The 18,772-nt window shown below is 35.2% G+C and overlaps 1 protein-coding gene across 3 annotated transcripts in view; it reads right to left on the bottom strand.

The window, feature by feature from the left end:
- Positions 1 to 18,772, bottom strand: part of Brinp3 (BMP/retinoic acid inducible neural specific 3) — a 372,378-nt gene that overhangs the window by 199,211 nt on the left and 154,395 nt on the right. For all 3 annotated transcript variants that reach the window (XM_021165977.3, XM_021165986.3, XM_029483285.2), the window contains exon 3: positions 2,569 to 2,759. In XM_021165977.3, coding sequence (XP_021021636.1) covers positions 2,569 to 2,759 — 191 coding nt within the window. The remainder of the gene's footprint in view (positions 1 to 2,568; positions 2,760 to 18,772) is intronic.

The following is an 18,772-nucleotide window of genomic DNA, read 5'->3' as shown; positions in this document are numbered from 1 at the left end:
ATGAGTGGGTGATGCATGACATTTCTAGGACATGTTGGTGTTGATGTTTTAATTATTCTGAGTATTTTTAAAAGGACAAAAGAGGAAAAGAGAAGAAAAGGTCTAGAGAGTATTTAAGTTTTATTGTAAATCTCATCTTTTCTTAAAAGCAGATATAATAGTTTCATGCTTTATCAGGTAAGACATATGAAACAAATGGACCGAGAGAAACAAGACAGGTCTAATTCAATTACAATAGCTACAATTTAAATTTTGCCTGGTGTTCTTCAGAGTTCACTATCTAAATAAAGATAGTGTATATGTTTAACCTATATAGTACTTTTACTTACTTGTGATCAGTTACTAACTTTGTCCTATGCAGAGTGTGAAAGAGTCTACAGGTCACACTTAGAGAAGGAAAAAAAATCATTGTAATAGTAAAGGCCATGACCTTTAAATTCAAGTGTTATTCCATTATCAGAAAATCGGGATATTGACTTCATTTCAAGGAATTTAAGTAAATCCATGAAGATGATTTACACATTAATGAAGCACATACAATCCTGAGAGAAAAAGTAGTCATTAGATACTATTCACATTATAATATTAGTGACATAATTAAAATAATATCAACAAAATTTGACCCACATAGAAATCATTAAAAATTTAAAGGGAAGGCAGATGGAACTTGGCATATATTTGTTGTCTCTATCTGCTATTTGTTTAATCCTCACCTAGGAAGGAGGAAATGGGGGACTGCGTGCACAGGCTATAGCTTGTTATTTGTGCCCACAACCTATATGCTGCACTTTAGTGTCATGACATGACAGGGTAGACTGACATCCCCTAACTATGAGAGGCTCTATACTTTCCCACTCTCCCCATGCTTTATATATTTGCCCTTTGCCAGAACCCCGATTCTCTTTAATTAAGAATCTTTGTAAAGTTCATCCATTTTAGAATTTTTTCCTTTCATTTAGGGCTAGAAGTCGAGTATCCTCTATAATAATCACTAAGTTTTATATTTTTCAGAAAATTATGCAGTGTTGGACTCCTGGTATAATTCCATTTAGTTATTTAATGAACAAATAATTTAACAAAAGCCTACCTTATAGCAAAAAACTATTATAACAATGGAGAGAAAAGATTGCAAACTGTTATTAAAAATATGCACAAAAGTGTCCATAAAAAATCAACAAATAACAACACAAAGCAACAAATAAACCAAGTATTTTTGAATCAGTATAAATTCTATGAACAAAGGGAAATGGTAATAAGATAGTACAGGATAGTAGGGTTTACTGTGTTCTCAGTGGACACGGACACTGTGTATCTTAGTTGCCATCTGAGATACTTACATTTAAGCAGTAAATTAAAGGCACTGGAATTAAAACTACATTAAGAAGAGTCTCGCATGATGTGTGAGATGAAATCTAGCACTTGGTCTGTAATTTGGGATTTATAAACCACAGCAAGATTCTATTTTATGGTGGTTGCCAACTTTGTAACTCCCACTCAAACAGGGATCATATATTGTCTCAAGTTTTCAAATATACTGCATGAAGAATGAACCACAGAAGACTTCTATGATAAATTGTAGAGGTCCATCTATGAGATGATTTGCTGTAGGTATCACACCTACACAGTGAGGACAGAGTTTCTTAGGGGATATATTCTGAAATAACTAACTGCTTGAATTTCTGACAGACTGGTTTTGGAGGCCAAGAACAACAGCAACAAAAAAGGCTTATCCTATAGTGCTAAGAAGCAGTCTTCTACAGCATTGACAATATCAGCAGAGCCACCTTTTGTGAATTCATAGAGAAAAGAACATAATCTTTCCTTAGCTTCTTTATCCAAATTTTACAGTCTCTTAGTAGAACCAGAAATCCCAATTTCTAAAGTATAAATTTTTTGAAATATTAAGAACATGTGGAAAGCACGTACATAATTGAAAACCATTTTATGAAAAATGTCATAGTTTGTTTCTTATTACCTCCTTAAATGTCCTTCATGTTCATTCAATCCACTAAATCTTTATTACATTGCTAAGCTCATCTTTAACTATACTGAATAAAAGGTTTTTTAATCTCACTAACATAAGAAATAAGTGGGTATCTTAATTTTTAAGATTATTCTTTTATTTTTTTTTCTCCTTTCTGAAATCACAGGTCAAGTACAGAATGCTAGCATAGCAGTTTTTAAAATATTACAGAAATGTACTGCTTACTCCAGGAAATAATTGTTTTTTCCCTGTTACCAGAAGTGATGCCCCCTCACCTGCATTGAAGCTGCTTATTTTTAAAATATAATTTAGCATATCAATTTGTGTGATGGATTGTCACATCTATACATACATTTTCTGTATATTGGTTCTCTAAACAGTTTGTAGTAAATAGCAAGTAATTCCCTCGTCATTCAAGTGAGTGTGTTATTGAAGGTATTAATTAATCACTTCATCAACATTTTTGATAATGAAGAGCATCTGCAGTAGTGACATGGATTAAATGCTCCTCTGCAGTGAATATGCAGGTTTTTTTTCTTTGTATACAGGTAAACACAAAGATAGATAGTTTCAAAGTCTCCTACCTCCCAAAGTAGCTGATAGCAAGAAATGAGTCCCATATTTCTTGATAAGATTTTCTGTGATTTGCTGCAGAGTAGGTCGTCGTCCCAAAAGTCTTATGTTGCGGAAGAATTCAGGGGCAAGAGGCAGAGGAGAACCAAGGAAATTTCTTCTCTCAACTGCAAGGTTATTTACCTTCCAACGACCAAACTCCCTGAAAAGCAAATTCATTTTTATTCATAACTGCATAATCTTAAGTGTTTTCATTCAAAAAGTTCATTTGGTAGGTTAATTGAGTCCCTCATTATAATGACTGCAGATTTTAGTATTGTACCAAAACACATAAGTAGAAGAGGCCACATCTATAATTCACTTACTTAAATCCAACTCACAGTAACAGCAATATGGTACTGAAATTGAATACCATCTACTGACATTTTTTCTCAAGTACATGCATATTCATAAGCAATACTTCCCTTTGAAAAATATAGAGAAGATAGATGTAGTTATTAAAAAAGAAATAAGAAAAATAGAAGCTAAAAAGTTTATTTTTTTATCAAGATGAACAACTGTATTGCTGATTATTTTCTTCTTTATAAAATCCATTGTATGCAATATATTAAAATTCTAATTAAATTACTCTTTTCAAGATGCATAACTTGATAATTGAATTAGACAAATGCCAGAAATGTCAGGCAAGAACATTACAATATATACATTAAAATATTGACATATTTAGCTTCAGTTAAACAAACACTAAGGTATTGGAAAATCCTATGGTGAACTAGAGAACCTGATATTAGATTATCCAGTTTATTTTTAAATAGAGAAGCTGTGTGTTTATTTATATTTATTGCAAAAAATGATTATAGTGTGTCAGACAAAAAATGCATAATGAAGGATATCTGTAAAGAATAACCATACTACCATTCTTACAATGTTTGAAGAATTTACTATCTAGTGGAGTTAAAACAATAAATGAAACAAATAAAGACATAGACTTACATTGAACAATAGTTAAATAACATGTTCTGCGAACTACGTATCATATTTCCACTAACAGCCAATGATGGGGGGGGGCTGTCCTATTTTTTAATTAATTGCCATTAAAAGAAACTTTGGAAAGGCAGTATGTAAGGCAATACTCAAAGGAGAAAGGGCTGCTCAACAAAGAGAAGTAGGGCAAGGCTTTACACAGATTAATGAGAGACAATATAGATACTTCTAGGACTAAGAGGTCAGACTCTGGCATCCCTAACTGCACATATTTTCCAAATGTGACATACCTTCGGAGTTTCATAAGACCTAATTTTGGAAAACTAATTGCAAGGTCAGATTCACTAAGGAATATGGAGAAGGTATTGTCCCTAACATAAATTAACTTACTCCATCCTTCCTTTAGGGAATCTAACTAACTTCCCTATGAAAGTATTTAAAAGGCTTTAAACACTTTTGCCTCAAAGTGAGCTCTTAAAAGTCAGCAGTTATTAAAGACACTTGAATTTGTACTCCAGTTACAGGTTAATGGCATGCTAGATGGAAATTATTTTATACATTTTAAAATAAATAAATTGAGTATTGTGTGTTGACTATATGCATGGGGTGACATTATTGTACAACTTGCACATATGTGACTAATATCATCTTTATCTTCATTTACCCTCTTTTGACTCCAGTCTGTCCTACTTGCCTTTATCTTCTCAAATACTCGCCCTTTACATTCATGCTTCTTTTTTCCTTTAAACCATAATTCTACATATATCTCCTTTAACATGATTCATTTTCCTAAAATTAGCATTATTCTGTTCTTTATTGCTAATAATAAAAAAGGCTAACTTTGCTGTTTAAGCAACTACAGTGTGAAGAAAACTACTATATACCCTGGTTTATTCTTCTCAAAATCCATTCAATATGCAGTTCTTTATTAAACACATGGCCTTTAACAATTGGATTTATTGCACACATACACACACACACACACACACACACACACACACACACACCTATACACAAAAGTCTTTTAACCTAAGCTTCAGTTGATATCAATATTCTTATGAATTTTTCTTATACAAATCAGTGGCTGAATATTTTCATATTACACATACACAGTGCAGTAGAATGTGTAGAAATATGGATTTAAATTCTTCAAAGTGACATAATTTTAAAAAATTTCTAGCTCAATATATCAACAAGATGTGGTAATCCAAATTTAAGAAGTTATTTGTTAAATAATGATAGGACATATTCTCACTCTTTTTGTGTGTGAGTGTTTTCTAATTTAATTTTATTTGTAATTTGTTTTTTACACTCCATATTCCATTCCCCGCCCCCCCATCCACCCTCTAACTCTCCACATCCCACACCTCCTCCACACCCCACCCTGTCTCCACATGGATGTTCCCACCCCCCACTACACCTGATCTCTAAACTCCCTGGACCCTCCAGTTTCTTGAGGGTTAGGTGCATCATCTCTGAATAAACACAGACCCAGAAGTCCTCTACTGTATATGTGTTGGGGTCCTCATATCAGCTGGTGTATGCTGTCTGTTTGATTGTGCAGTGTTTGAAAGATCTCGGAGGTCCAGTTTAATTAAGACTGCTGGTCCTCATACAAGAACACCCTTCTCCTCAGGTTCTTTCGGCCTTCCCTAATTCAACATCAGTGGCCATCTGCTTCTGTCCATTGGTTGGTTGCAAATATCTGCATCTGACTCTTTCAGCTGTTTGTTGGGTCTTTCAGAGAGCAGTCATGGTAGATCCCTTTTTGTGAGCACTCCATAGGCTCAGTAATAGTGTCAGGCCTTGGGATGTCCGTTTGAGCTGGATCCCACTTTGGGTCTGTAACTGGACCTTCTTTTCCTCAGGCTCCTCTCCATTGCTATCCTTGCATTTCTTTCAGGCAGGAACAATTGTGGGTCGGAGTTTTGACTTTGGGATGGCAACCCCATCTCTCATTTGATGCCCTGTACTCCTGCTGGAGGTGTGATCTATCTGTATGGTATGTATTCACTAATAAGTGAATATTAGCCAGAACAAACAAACAAACAAACAAAAACATACAGAATACCTAAGATAAAATCCACAGAATTCAAAGGCTCAACAAGCTGAAGTGCCCAAGTGAGGACACCTCAGTCCCATCTGGGAGAGAGAAGAAAGCAATTACAAGTGGGGAGGAAGGGATGGATCAGGGAGGGAAACTGGACAGGGTTGGAGGGGGGGCAGTGATGGGGAGAGAGGAACCTGACTGCTATTGGGTGAGGGAAAAAGATTGAAGCCCTGAGGGCCAGAAGAAAGAATGTAAACAGGCAACCTCAGGAAATAGGAAGCTGGGGGGTACTGGGGGGCGCAGAATGCACCAGAGACCTGGGAGGTGTGAGAGGCACAGGACTCACAGGAAGGGACCTTTGATGAAGTGCCAGACTGTGGGGTTGCCATCCCACAGTAACACCTCTGACCCATAATTGTTTCTGTCTGAAAGAATTACAGGGATGGAAATGGAGAGGAGCCTGAGGAAAAAAAAGTCCAGTGATATTCTCACTCTTTAAAGTATATCTTTATAACAGCTGTTTATCAACTAAAAACTTGTAGCCTTGTATTAAGCAATGAGCAATTAAATCCTATTTTTTGTGATAAATGGAACTTGAGATGATAAAATTAGATAGAATATATCAGCCTTAGAAAGGTAATAAGCGCCAGGCATTTGTGGCCCATGCCTTTAATCCCAGCACTTGGGAGGCAGGGGCAGGTGGATTTCTGAGATCGAGCCCAGCCTGGTCTATAGAGTGAGTTCCAGGACAGCCAGGACTATACAGGAAACCCTGTCTCAAAAAACCAAAAGAAAAAATAAAAAATAAAAATAAAAAAAAAAAGAAAAGAAAGAAGCAAAGAAAGAAAAAAGAAAGGTAATAAGCACATTATCTGACTCATGCAAGATTTTTTTATAAGTTGATTTCATATACATTAAGAAAAGAATTACAGCAAAAAAAAAAGTTGGATAACAGAGGGAAGTCTTGGGAGATATTGGGCAATAGCTACTATCAAGAGAAGTAGTATATGACTACTTAATGGAAGATATAATTTGAGAAGCTAGAGAAAAATATTTAAATGTTGAATATTTGAGGAGGTTAAAATGTATATCCTGATTGAGACATGTTTTTAAATGCAGTTATACATAGGAATGAAAAGAGAAGATGGTAGCTCATAACTGTGTCTGATGATTATGTTCTCATTATAATCTAGAATAGTATATTTAATTTATGCAAAGTGCATATCTAGCCTCAGGAGCTTGAGGAATATACTGAGATATAATTTGAATGAGAAAGATGAAGTGAAAGGGCCCTAAAATTTGCTTTTTTTGTATAAAATACACACATAGTCGTTCTTACATCTTAAATTTTTCATGTCTGTTGCTTGATATGAATTTTACTTATCTAACTTTATTTGGTGTGTTTTATCTCCTCCTATATTTAAATGCCTTATACACTTATATAAATAAGCAAAGTCTGGATTCCCTTTAAGGAGTGGGTTTCAGCCTTCCAGTGTCAGTTTACCAAGTCCTATGAGATTACAGATTCAATTCACTTTTTATCATTTATTTTGGACCAAACACATCTTTACTCTTGATCATTATTTTTTTCTCATTGTTGTGTAGGAAATAGGATAGACCATATATACAGCTAAACAAAGATTGATTTAGTTTCCGATGTACAATGAACTATTATCTTAATTGCTTGAGCAGTATTTAAGATATTCACTCACTCTTCATATTTTCTCATGAAGAGTAAGGTAAAATGAGACACAATTGCAAATTCAATATTTTAATACATGTAGAAAAATAGAAATCAAGATTATCTAATTGGTATCTCATTTCTACTTATAAACATTATTTGCAATGTAATGATATTTAACATCTTGTATTCTCTGTAATGCTTTTCTGGCAATTCAGATAAAAGCTTTTGAAACAATCCTGATAAGAGGTGATAAAAGAGATATTGTAAATAAGGAAATTGTCTTTGGACTACAAACTACTCTGAGATAATTTTAAACATCCATTGTTTCCTTGTTGGGCATGGAGTCAGTAGGCATCTGCTGCAGTTCCCTAAAACAACTGCAGGTTTATTTGACCAATATTTGAATATATTATGTCAACAACTTGAATAGATTAAAAATATAGTCATGCAAATTGATGAAACTATGGGTTTTATAATTTTGCCTGTTTGTTTCCTCTCAAGAAATATATTCATTATCATTATAGATCTTTTTGACACCAGACGAACTTCAGGAATCAAATGGAAGTTAGTATCAGTACATGAATTGGAAGCATAAGAGTGATGTTTCAAGTTCTTCTTCATGAAGAAACAATGGTGATTCTACCATCTACTATATTTCCTCACAGTACAGCAAGGTATGGAAAACATCGAAAATGTGGCATTACATATGATTATCAACATGAGAATGCTTTACCTAAGGTCATCTCTGGATTCCATCTAGATGTTGCATGCCTGGAATAAATAAGAATATTCCAAAACCTTACTAAGTCCTTTGTTACTTCTTAGAGCCTACACAGAACATGGATATATTTCCATTATAACTGTTCTAATTCTTTAAAGGAAAGAGCTACAATTATTAGAATTTAATATATATCATCCCCTATAGAAGCACAGCTATTCTATAAATTACAAGAGTGAATCCTAACCAGTTCAAACAGAACACTTCTTTGAAATGGCCTTGTGGATCTAAGAATTCTCTATTAGTTTTATTAGTAACATGCTTGCTTGCTGAATATTTGGATGTTCAAGTATTTATTGTTTGCATACACATACATGTATTTACTTCCAATGTTAATTATGGTTTTATTTCTACTCATCTTACAAAAAGTTAGGAGAAAAAGAATTGCACAAGAAAATGCACTGTAGTTGTGGTCATATAATTTCCACATCTCCATTGCCCTCCCGTATTCATACTTAATTTTTATGTCAAAATAAAAACCTCAATGCAATTAATATAATCACACTTTTAGATTTCGGTAGAGAATTAGTCATAGTATATATTAAATAATTTGAACACAATAACAAAGGAAAAGCTGGCTAAAATTTTGACAAAATATGATAATGTAGTGACCTAAACCAGATTCATCTCTCAATAGTAATTTTTAAGAAATGAAGGTACTTTCCTAATAAGTTATGAACTGCATCAGTTTTCACATTATTATACATGTTGGCTAATAATTTTAATTTTATCAATACTCATTTAATTAACAGGAATAATGCTAAAACAAATACATAATTGAAGTAATACTGTAGGAATAAATTCAACATGAGTAACATAAAGTGACCTGTAACTAAAACATACTTACTTTAAGTAATGACTGCAATGGTTGATACTTGAAATAATTTCATTATGTGTAGCTGTTATACATATAATTATGTTGCTTTTACCATACGCACTATCCCATTTTCTGATTTTATAAAAGGTCTTATTCTCTATGTGGCTGGTAAAAGTAAAGACAAAACAAAACAAAAAATTCCCTAGTGGCTTTGATGAACAGAATTTTGAACAAATTTGGAGAACTCTTGCTGCAGCTTAAAGGATATTGTCAAGAATTTGACATTGGGCTAGGCAGGAAGTAGGTTCAGGCAAGAATTTGACATTGGGTTAGGATAAAGAAGTGGGCTTAAATTCTTATCATCTTGATAAATCCTTGAATATCATAGGATCTTGTTTTATACCTTGTTAGTTCCTTGACTACTTTGGTTTTAGTGTCTTAGAATTTTCATGCACCTACATTTATATAAAACCAAGTTGAAAAAATTAAACATGCTTCAGCATTTTCTGAAGTCATAATATAATGTTGTCTAATTGTCTTTTCTTTTTTAATCCTCACTCCCTCTCTTGAGACCTTGTTGACAGATTGATGTGACATGGACAAACAAATAATCAAAATAAAATAATAAGAAGACCCAATCAAAATAATGGCCTAGGGACGTGAACAGAGAATAGTCAAAAGGAGAAAAATATAGTTAAAATATATTTCTAAAATTATTCATTTTCCATAACAATAAGAGAAATGCAAATAAAAACACCTGGAGAGTTAATTATACCCTGACCAAAATGTAGATGATCAATTAAACAAACTACAGCAAATGTTGGAGGGGACATGAGGAAAAAGAGACCTTTATATACTGTTAGTGAGATTGCAAATTGTTTAAGCCACTCCAAAAATCAATGTGGTGGTTTCTCAAGTAACCAAAAAGAAATAAACCCTCCATATTACCCTTTAGTATGTGTTCAAAAGATTCAACATCCTATTGTTTCTCAGGCATATTCATTGCAGCTCTAATCACAATAGCTAGAAATTAAAAATCACCTAAATATTCATCATAGGACAAGATTAGATAAGGAAGTTGTGCTACATATACACTGTAGAATACTATGAAGTCAGACATTTAATGTATGTAACAATATTAACTTTGTTTAGTTTCAGATTAAAGTCCTAAAATTATCACAATCAAATGAGAATCATATTTTACCACTAAGCAATTTGATATTGAATACCTGAACACACCAAAATCATAGATTATTAACCTATAATGCTATGTATAAATTTTTTACAAAAAAGACTATTAAAATAAATTTTGAAAACTCAATATTCAAGTAGATATCTTACTAGCCCCTAGCATAGATTTCAATTAAAAGGCTAGTAAGAAAACAAAACTTATAGAACTTAGTCTTCCAAATGGAAAATTAACATTGTTTCAATAATTTCTAACTTTTATAATACTTCATTAGAGACTTTTACTAATAGTACCATTTATCTTCAAATTCATCTCAAATTAGGACTAACTATAGATGATGTCAGGGTAATTAGTACAGTAAAGGTAGCTGAGAAAAGGCATTTCTGTTACTCTTTGAGCCCTATAAGTTTTAATCACTTTAAGCCACAATCTTATTTTATCCTACAAGTATATTTTATTTCAACTCCTTTTGCTGATTCAGAATCAGTATCAGGGGGACTGAAGCATGGGAAGATTGGAACTATTTGTATAAAATTGAAAACCATTAATTATTATGTAACAATATATTTCCAGTGATAGCTTCAGTGTCTTCTCATTTTTCTCCTCTTTTTCACCTTTCTCTCCTTCTTTATTCAGTCTCTAGTCTCTTTCCCCTATTTCATTGTCCCTCTTTATTCTTTTCCCCTCTCCTGTCTCCTTGTCTATCTATATCAGTCTATCTTTCTCTGTCTATCTATCTCTCTCCCTCTGAATTTTATTAAAACATTACCTTTACCAGATACTGCAGTAGAATGCAGTGGTAGATAATTCAAGCCTTACCATTATAGTGCAGTAGAATGGAATGGTAGGTAGTTAAAGCCTTATATTTAGGTATTCTTTGGGGAATACCCATATTCTCTCAGTTATCAAAGGATGTATAATTTCACATATATGTGTCAGCATTATGACAGGTAGGACCAAATTTTACACAAACTTAGTTTCTATACTGTTCAATAGAAACAAATATATTTTAGTTGGTTTTAAATAAAAGTTTAAATATATTTTTCCACAGAAACCCTGAAGCAGTTTAATGTTTTATAGCAAGATTTTTTAGTCAGTTGAGTTGAATGAAGTAACATCAGCTGGGAGTCAGTGCAGTGAGTGTTGTGCACTGGAGTTGTTTGTACATGAGTACATTTCATTCAGGGCAAGCCAGAAGAGGCAGTTGAAGAGAATAAGAAGGATCCAGAAGATTAGAACCAAAGTTGGTTTTTGTCCAAGCAGAGCAATTCAGTCAGTAGCTGAGAGAAGTCAGATGGAATTAGTTCGCTTAGAGAGGCATTTGAGCCAGAACAGCTGAGTTGAACCAGCCGTCTAGAGCTCAGAAAGAACTACAAAGGGTAAGTTTATTCAGCTGTAAACTTGAAGACAACAACTACATCAGGTGAAAAAGTTACTTTTACAGGTAAGGGAAGAGGAAAAAAAAGACATTCAGAAGAAAATAATGATAGGTGAATAATAGCATATGCGAAATACTATGAGAAATTCCGATATGGTAATATTTGAACACAAATCACTCTTTACTGTTCAGAATAAATAACCCCCACCAAGAAAATATAATAATTTTATCAATAGAAAGAAGAGGATGGCATTTTGAGTTAATCCACATTTTGTTGAAAGTGGATTAAACTGAATGGATAAGCAAGATTATTGTTGTTTACTGTTATAGGTGAGGAGCTGCAGTACAAATCAGGCCAGAAATTCAGAGAATAAAAGCTCTAAAGAATGACTAGATGATGGTAAGAAAAAAAAAAATCCTAGATGGGAGATGGGAGTATAGAACTATACATTATAAGGATGAAATTATAAAGGTGTTGGAAAAATGATAGATTTTATTTTTTTATTTCAAACAGTTGAAGTTGTCTAATGCATGAGAAGGATTGCCATACCCACTAGTGAAAACTGCGTGGCAGGCCCAAAAACTTGGATGCAGTTCCGAGGCAAGAAGATTCAAGAAAATTAATCTCCTGGAGCCTTAGCATCCCATAGCATGAATGTTCCAAAATTGTCCTTGCATTAGTAGGTGAATGGATCTATATGCTTTCTTTCATTATTGTTTTATTATAAGTGCCTCCAAGGAATGATTTGCCAAATACCTAAGCTAAATTGAACTTTGCTTCCTGTCCTTCACCAATGTCCTAGGCAGTCATGGAGCTGATCCTGGGCTTGGAATTCAGTAAGAATGTTACTTATTCAGCAGAAATGCCTCCAGTATTGAAAGGGAGACAGTGAAAGAACTCAGGCATTACTATCTACTACATAAACTTTTCAGGGCAAGCTTAGGAAAGTAAGTTTAGAATTCTTATGATTATGTATTGCAGACTACATTGCTTAATAGAAGAAAGTCCCCTAATAAAATCACTTAGAATAACTGCTGAGTCACTCCAATATACAGGTATTTACAATGGATTAGGAAGAAGATCAATCAGGCTGTGGTTTAAGAAGGAACTAGAGTATTGTATTATTCATGAGAAGGTTAGCAAAAGCAGAACTTCCTAATTAAAACTAAGGTTTGGGCTTGAAAGCCCTGGCCTTGGAGCATAATAACCTCACACCTGGCTTCTAAGAATACAAGTGACCTTAGATAGAGCTGACTTTGTCTCAGTTGTCCCATTGCCTATTTCCTGCTAGCCTTTGTGTATGCATTCTTCTGTTTTAAGTAAAGAGTCATTAAGCCTCCGGTAACCTCAATGTACCTTGGCTGATATGTCACCTAATTTCTTTGTTTTCTTCTCTAATATAAGTCTGATGCTTGCTTTGAGAATTCACATTCAGATCAACACTCCCTTGTATTTGTGTCTGTTTGTCAACACCCAGCCAACTCGTTGCATATCTGGGTACCAGTACCCTGATTCTCCCATGGGTTGAGGGGCCAACTGAGGCCAGTACATGGCAAAGGATCCCAGAAATAGAGACAGACTATTCTGAGATGCATAGCAGCAGTGTCTATGAATATAAAGAACATACCGATCATAGTGTAAAATAAGATTTTTTGAGGAAATATCATTTGACTTTTGAAAATAGATGTTTTAGATACAAAAATATATGACAATTCTTTAAAACATGTGATACATCATTATGAAATTCTTAAGTATCAGGTGGTTAGAAGACTTAGAGACCTAACATTTGAGGGAAAAAAATCCACCTAACTAAGATATCTGTAAATAATAACCATAACAGAAACAGTCTAACAGAGCAGCTACTTAAATGTCATGCAAAGAAAGAGGGTCCAGCTAAAACTAATGTACACAGAGTAGAAGGAACATTAACTTTGAGCAAAATTATTTAATAAAAATAAATAAATAAATAAATAAATAAGTAAATAACAATAAACAAACATTCATAATTAGAAGAGGGTTATGAAACTTAAGGTTATAACAAAAATGTGTCAGAGATAATAGTAAAAGTTGGGATATTGGCAAATTTAAGGATTATTTAGAACACACAGTTAGTCCATATTATTACTTTATATTAACTTATATTGATACCTTTGTCCAATGAAATATCAGAGCTCCACAGTTGAGATATTGGGAGGTACTCATTAGTGTTTTTACCTTATCAGTGAGTTAACTCATTGATCAATTTATAGGTGAAAAGGCTATTGTTGTAGTTTTAATATTAACAACCTGTCTCTATTTTCTTTCCTTTTATTCTTTGCCTATCTAAATTTATACACTTCAACTCTAAATTTTTCCTATGATAGTTTGAATTTCATTTATTCTTCATTTCTCTGTCAACACTATGTGAACAACTTTCAATAATCAGTGATTCTATGTATACTCAATGAAAAATATTTGTTAATTATTTTGTGAATGTCTCCATATCCCACAGATTCCTGAAAAACATGGATTCCTTTATTTTCTGAGAGCTTGAATATTTTATGAACACTCTATTCCATGATGCTTACTTTATTGTTTAAGAATGTACCCTGTGGTCATAATTCTCTTCTGTTTAGAGATTTGTCTAAGGACAAATTTTTAAAATTGATTTATGTATAAATTGGCATTGTAAATCCATGGATATTACCTATTAGTGTTCAATTTGTTTAAAAAACATCAACTACATAATATTTTAGAGGTACTGATCCATCCATATTTTTTTCAAAATATAATTAATTATTTTCTTACAAATGATAAAGGGAAAATACTACAATATCTATCAGGAATTGAGAATTGAAATTTTTATTTCAATTAGAATCTGTTGTGTTTCATATATCTTTTTTTTTTATTCTGTTGGTTCTTTGTAAATTTCACATCATGCACACTATCTTACTCATTAACTCCTCCCCTTATACCCATTCTCCACCCTTGCAAAACTCCACCCCCACCCCAACAGAGAAAAGGAAATCTCCTTCTGGAATCTGTAGTGTGTCACAGTGTGTCTCTTAGAATACGCTTTTGTGCATATTTGTTTGCTTGTGGATCTTTATTGTAATGAATCACTTGTCTAGTATTTGGCCTCTGACTTTTACTACTGTATCTATCAATAGAGGAATCTCATTGGTTTTACTCTCAGATATCCATTTTTGTCATGTGTCATGGAGATCCTTTAGTTTGGGATCTATATTCCCTGTCCCTTCACACACTCCATCAGTTCATAGACAGTGTAGATATTGGTATGGGTCAACTCAAAACCCTGGAGGTATTTGGCCTGAGAGGTATTAGGTGTTCTGGTTGCCCAACCATCTCCCCTGCTCTCATGTCCACAGGGTGGCTTACCAGCAACCTCCTTTACCAGGATTAGCTCCAATATAAGGCCCTGATTAGTTATAGGACCCACTATCCAAAGTGCTTATGTTTCATACATCTTAAAGTCCACTGGAGAACTTTTATCACATTGTATTAATTATGGTAGAAAACTACTTCCTAACTTACTTATTCTAAATTGAACTTTGCCTTGTGATTTTTTTTGACCATTAACTTTGTTTTATATTTCCCTTCATTTATTTATTCACTTTACATACCTATCACTGTACCCTCTTGCCTCCTCCCAGTTCCATCCTCAGACCCCCCTTTCTGTGTTCCAGCTTTCCCTTTTCCTCTGCCAGACAAGGCAGCTCAGGTTGTAGAAAGGTATTTGAAGAGAATTGGCAGAGACAGAGCCAGTCTCCTCTCCACATCTTTGGGTACCCACATAGAAACAATGTTGAACATCTGCTGCATATGTGTTGGATGCCTAGGTCCAGCCCATGCATTCTCTTGTTTACTAGTTCAGTCTCTGTGAGCCCCTATGACCCAAGTTAGTAGATTTTGTGTAGCATGTGTTGTCCTATGCCCCTCAAGCTCCCTAAATCCTCCCTCCCACCCCTCCACAGGACTCCATAAGCTCTGCTTAATGCTGGACTGTGTCTCAACATCTGTTTCCATTAGTTGCTGAATGAAGTTTCTCCAATTATGTTCATTGTCTCTGAAATTATGCTCTGAAAGGATAGCAGAGTATCATTAATAGTTTCAGGGGCTGATTTTCTCCCATTGGAGGGATCTCAAGTTGGGCTAGTCATTGATTGTTCCCTCAATATCTGTTCTTTCTTTATCCATGCATATTTCATAGGGATAACAAATTTTGGGTCCACAACTTTTGTGGATTCTTGGTGTTCCTCTTCCTCCACTGGAATTTCTGCCTGAAAGACCTCTAACATAAAACAAAATATACTAAATTCAGGAAAAGATAAAGTGAGGATATCCTTTAATGCATTGGTATAGGAGAACATTTCCTGAACAGAGCATCAACAACTTAGGTACTAAGGTCAACAAGCAATAAATAGGACTTCATGAAACTAAAAAGCTACTATAAGATAAGGGACATTGTCAATAATATAAAACTGAGACCTACAGAATGTGAAATGATTTTCATGAACTTTGCATCTGACAGAGGACTAATATCTAAAATGCATAAACTCAAGAAATTGGTGGATTTTAGCCAAAATATAGTACAGAATACCCAAGATACAGTCCAAGAACTCAGAAATATCAACAAGCTGAAAGGCCCAAGTGAGGCCCCCTCACTCCCAATTTGGAGGGAGAAGAAAGCAATCACAACTGGGGAGGGAGGAAGAGACCTGGGAAGGAAAGTGGACTTGAGATGGGGATGAGGGGAACATAATCTGGTATCAGGTGAGGGACAAGGACTGAAGACCTGAGGACCAGCAGAAAGAATGAAGCAGGAAACCTCAGGAGTTAGGGGGTTGGGGGGACCATCCAGAATGCACCAGAGACTTGGGAGGTGAGAGATTCTCAGGACTCAAAGGGGGGGCCTTTGATGAAATGCCTGACAAAAGAGAGAGGGAACTTATAGAGCCCAACTCCAGCAGGAAGACAGGGCATCAAGTGAGGGAAAGGGTTGCCATGCCACAGTCAAAACTCTGAACCCTAATTATTCCTGTCTGAAAGTCCTGCAGGGATGGACATGGTGAGGAGCCTGAGGAAAGGAAGGTGCAGCGACAGACCCAATGTGGGATTCAGCTCAAAGGGAGTTCCCAAGGCCTGACACTATTACTGGGTCTATGGATTGCTCACAAAAAGGGACCTATCATGACTGCCCTCCAAACGACCCAACACGCAGCTGAAAGAGTCAAATTCAGATATTTGCACCCAACCAATGGACAGAAGCTGCTGACCCCTGTACTTGAATTAGAGAAAAGTAGGAGGAAGCTAAGGAGGAGGGTGACCCTGTAGGAGGACCAACAATCTCAGTTAACCTGGACCCCAGAGATCTCACAAACACTGGACCACCAACCAGTCAGGATACACCAGCTGATATGAGGCCCCCAACACATATACAGCAGAGAACTGCTGGGTCTGTGTTCAGTCAGAGAAGATGCACCTAACCCTCAAGAGACTGGAGGCCCGAAGTAGTTTAGAGGTCTGGTTGGGTGGGGGCTTGGGGAGATGTCTCCTCATGGAGACAGAGGAGTATGGAGAAGATATGAGATGTGGAATATTTGTTGGGTGGATGTAGGTGGTGAATAAAATCTGTAGTGTAAAAAAAAGTAAATAAAAGAAAAAATAAGTTATGAAGAAAACAATAATAAATAATAATAAAAAGAAATGAGCTGTCAAGAAACTAAATAACCCAATTAAGCAATAGGGTGCAGAATTAGAAAATTCTAATCAGAGGAATATCTAATGGCCAAGAAGCTCTTCATAAAATATTCAAAATCTTTAGTCAACAGGGATATGCAAATCCAAATGACACTGTGATTCCATCTGATACTTGTAAGAATGACCAAGGTCAGTAACTAAAGGGTCAGCACTTGCTGGCAAGAATGTGGAAAAGGGAAACACTCCTGCATTGCTAGTAAGATTGCAAACTTGTCAACCACTCAGAAATCAATTTCAGTGTTTCTTAGAAAATTGGAAATATGACTACCTTAATACCCAGCTATTCCATTTCTGGGCATATAGCAGGGACCAGCCATGATGGTGGTGGTGGTGGGGGGTCTTCTTTCTTGTTTCTTGTTGAGGTAGTAGAAGAAGAGCTGCTGCGGAGGGTGAGACTTTGTCTTATAAAATATTTAGGGTTGCTGTATAATAATAAAACGTTTACTTATCTAAGTCTAAGTTACTATGCTACTAAATCTGATTACCTTATCTAAGTTACTATGCTACTGTAGCTGACCTGTCTTCTGTGTTCCTCTGAGGTCAGATAATGCAGTTTTGGGCACTTAGCACCTCATCCTAAAACAGCAGGATATAAAGTAAAGAATTAATTGGTAGATCCTTTTCCCTTTAGTCCAGAAGCCTCTTGCTTGTCTGTCTAGGGGGAAGTTTGGAGCAATAAACATCTATTGAACCAGGAGAAGAGACTAGCACTCACACTCGCAGAAGGGAAAACTTTTACATAAGCAAATATGCATAAACTCACATAAGTTCACATAGAGACTCATGCATGCTCATTTATACTTTTCCATTTAAACCAGTTGGGTCCTACTTGTATGCATTCTCACAATTACATGCTTACACACACACACATGCATACATTCTTGAAATTACATACTTACAGACACATCCATACTTATATATGCATATGGAGCAAAAGACCAAGCACCTGTGCAGAAAGAACTCACTCATTCTAGATGGACAATGAGCTCCAATCTTTACTGCATAGAGAAGGAAACAGCTTCTAGCCTTTTAATGCTAAATGAATTAAACCCATGTTTGTAAGAAAAAAAAAACTTTGTTCCTTTTAATAAGACTAAGCCTAGTCCATACCATGGGAACTGTTTTGTCCCATGATAAGGAGAAACCTGCCTGCTCCTTCTGCTCTCTGCAGCATCTTCTTTTTTCCTCTTTCCCTCTACATTCTGCACATTGCTCTTACTATGTTATGTTACTTATAGTTTCTAAGTTATTCCACTCTGCATTCTCCTTCTAATCTTGCTCTTTCCTCCTGCTCTGATGTCACAATAATGCTCTAACTCTCAATGCCTTTTCTCCCAATGCTGTGCCTATACTTCTAAGTTCTTCTTGAGTTCAGTTTGATCTAAAAAGTGTTCCTCATGTGAGACTATGCTGGGGCCTAGCAAACACAGAAGTGGATGCTCACAATCAGCTATTGGATGGATCACAGGACCCCCAATGGAGGAGCTAGAGAAAGTACCCAACGAGCTAAAGGGATCTGCAGTCCTATAGGTGGAACAACAATATGAACTAACCAGTACCCCCCTGGAGCTCGT

The sequence above is a fragment of the Mus caroli genome, unplaced genomic scaffold (genome assembly GCF_978045245.1).
Source record: "Mus caroli unplaced genomic scaffold, Mus_caroli_1 scaffold_1, whole genome shotgun sequence".
NCBI classification, from domain to species: Eukaryota; Metazoa; Chordata; class Mammalia; order Rodentia; family Muridae; genus Mus; species Mus caroli.
The sequence above is the reverse complement of the archived record's forward strand: the minus strand, read 5'-3'. Positions and strand labels throughout refer to the sequence as shown.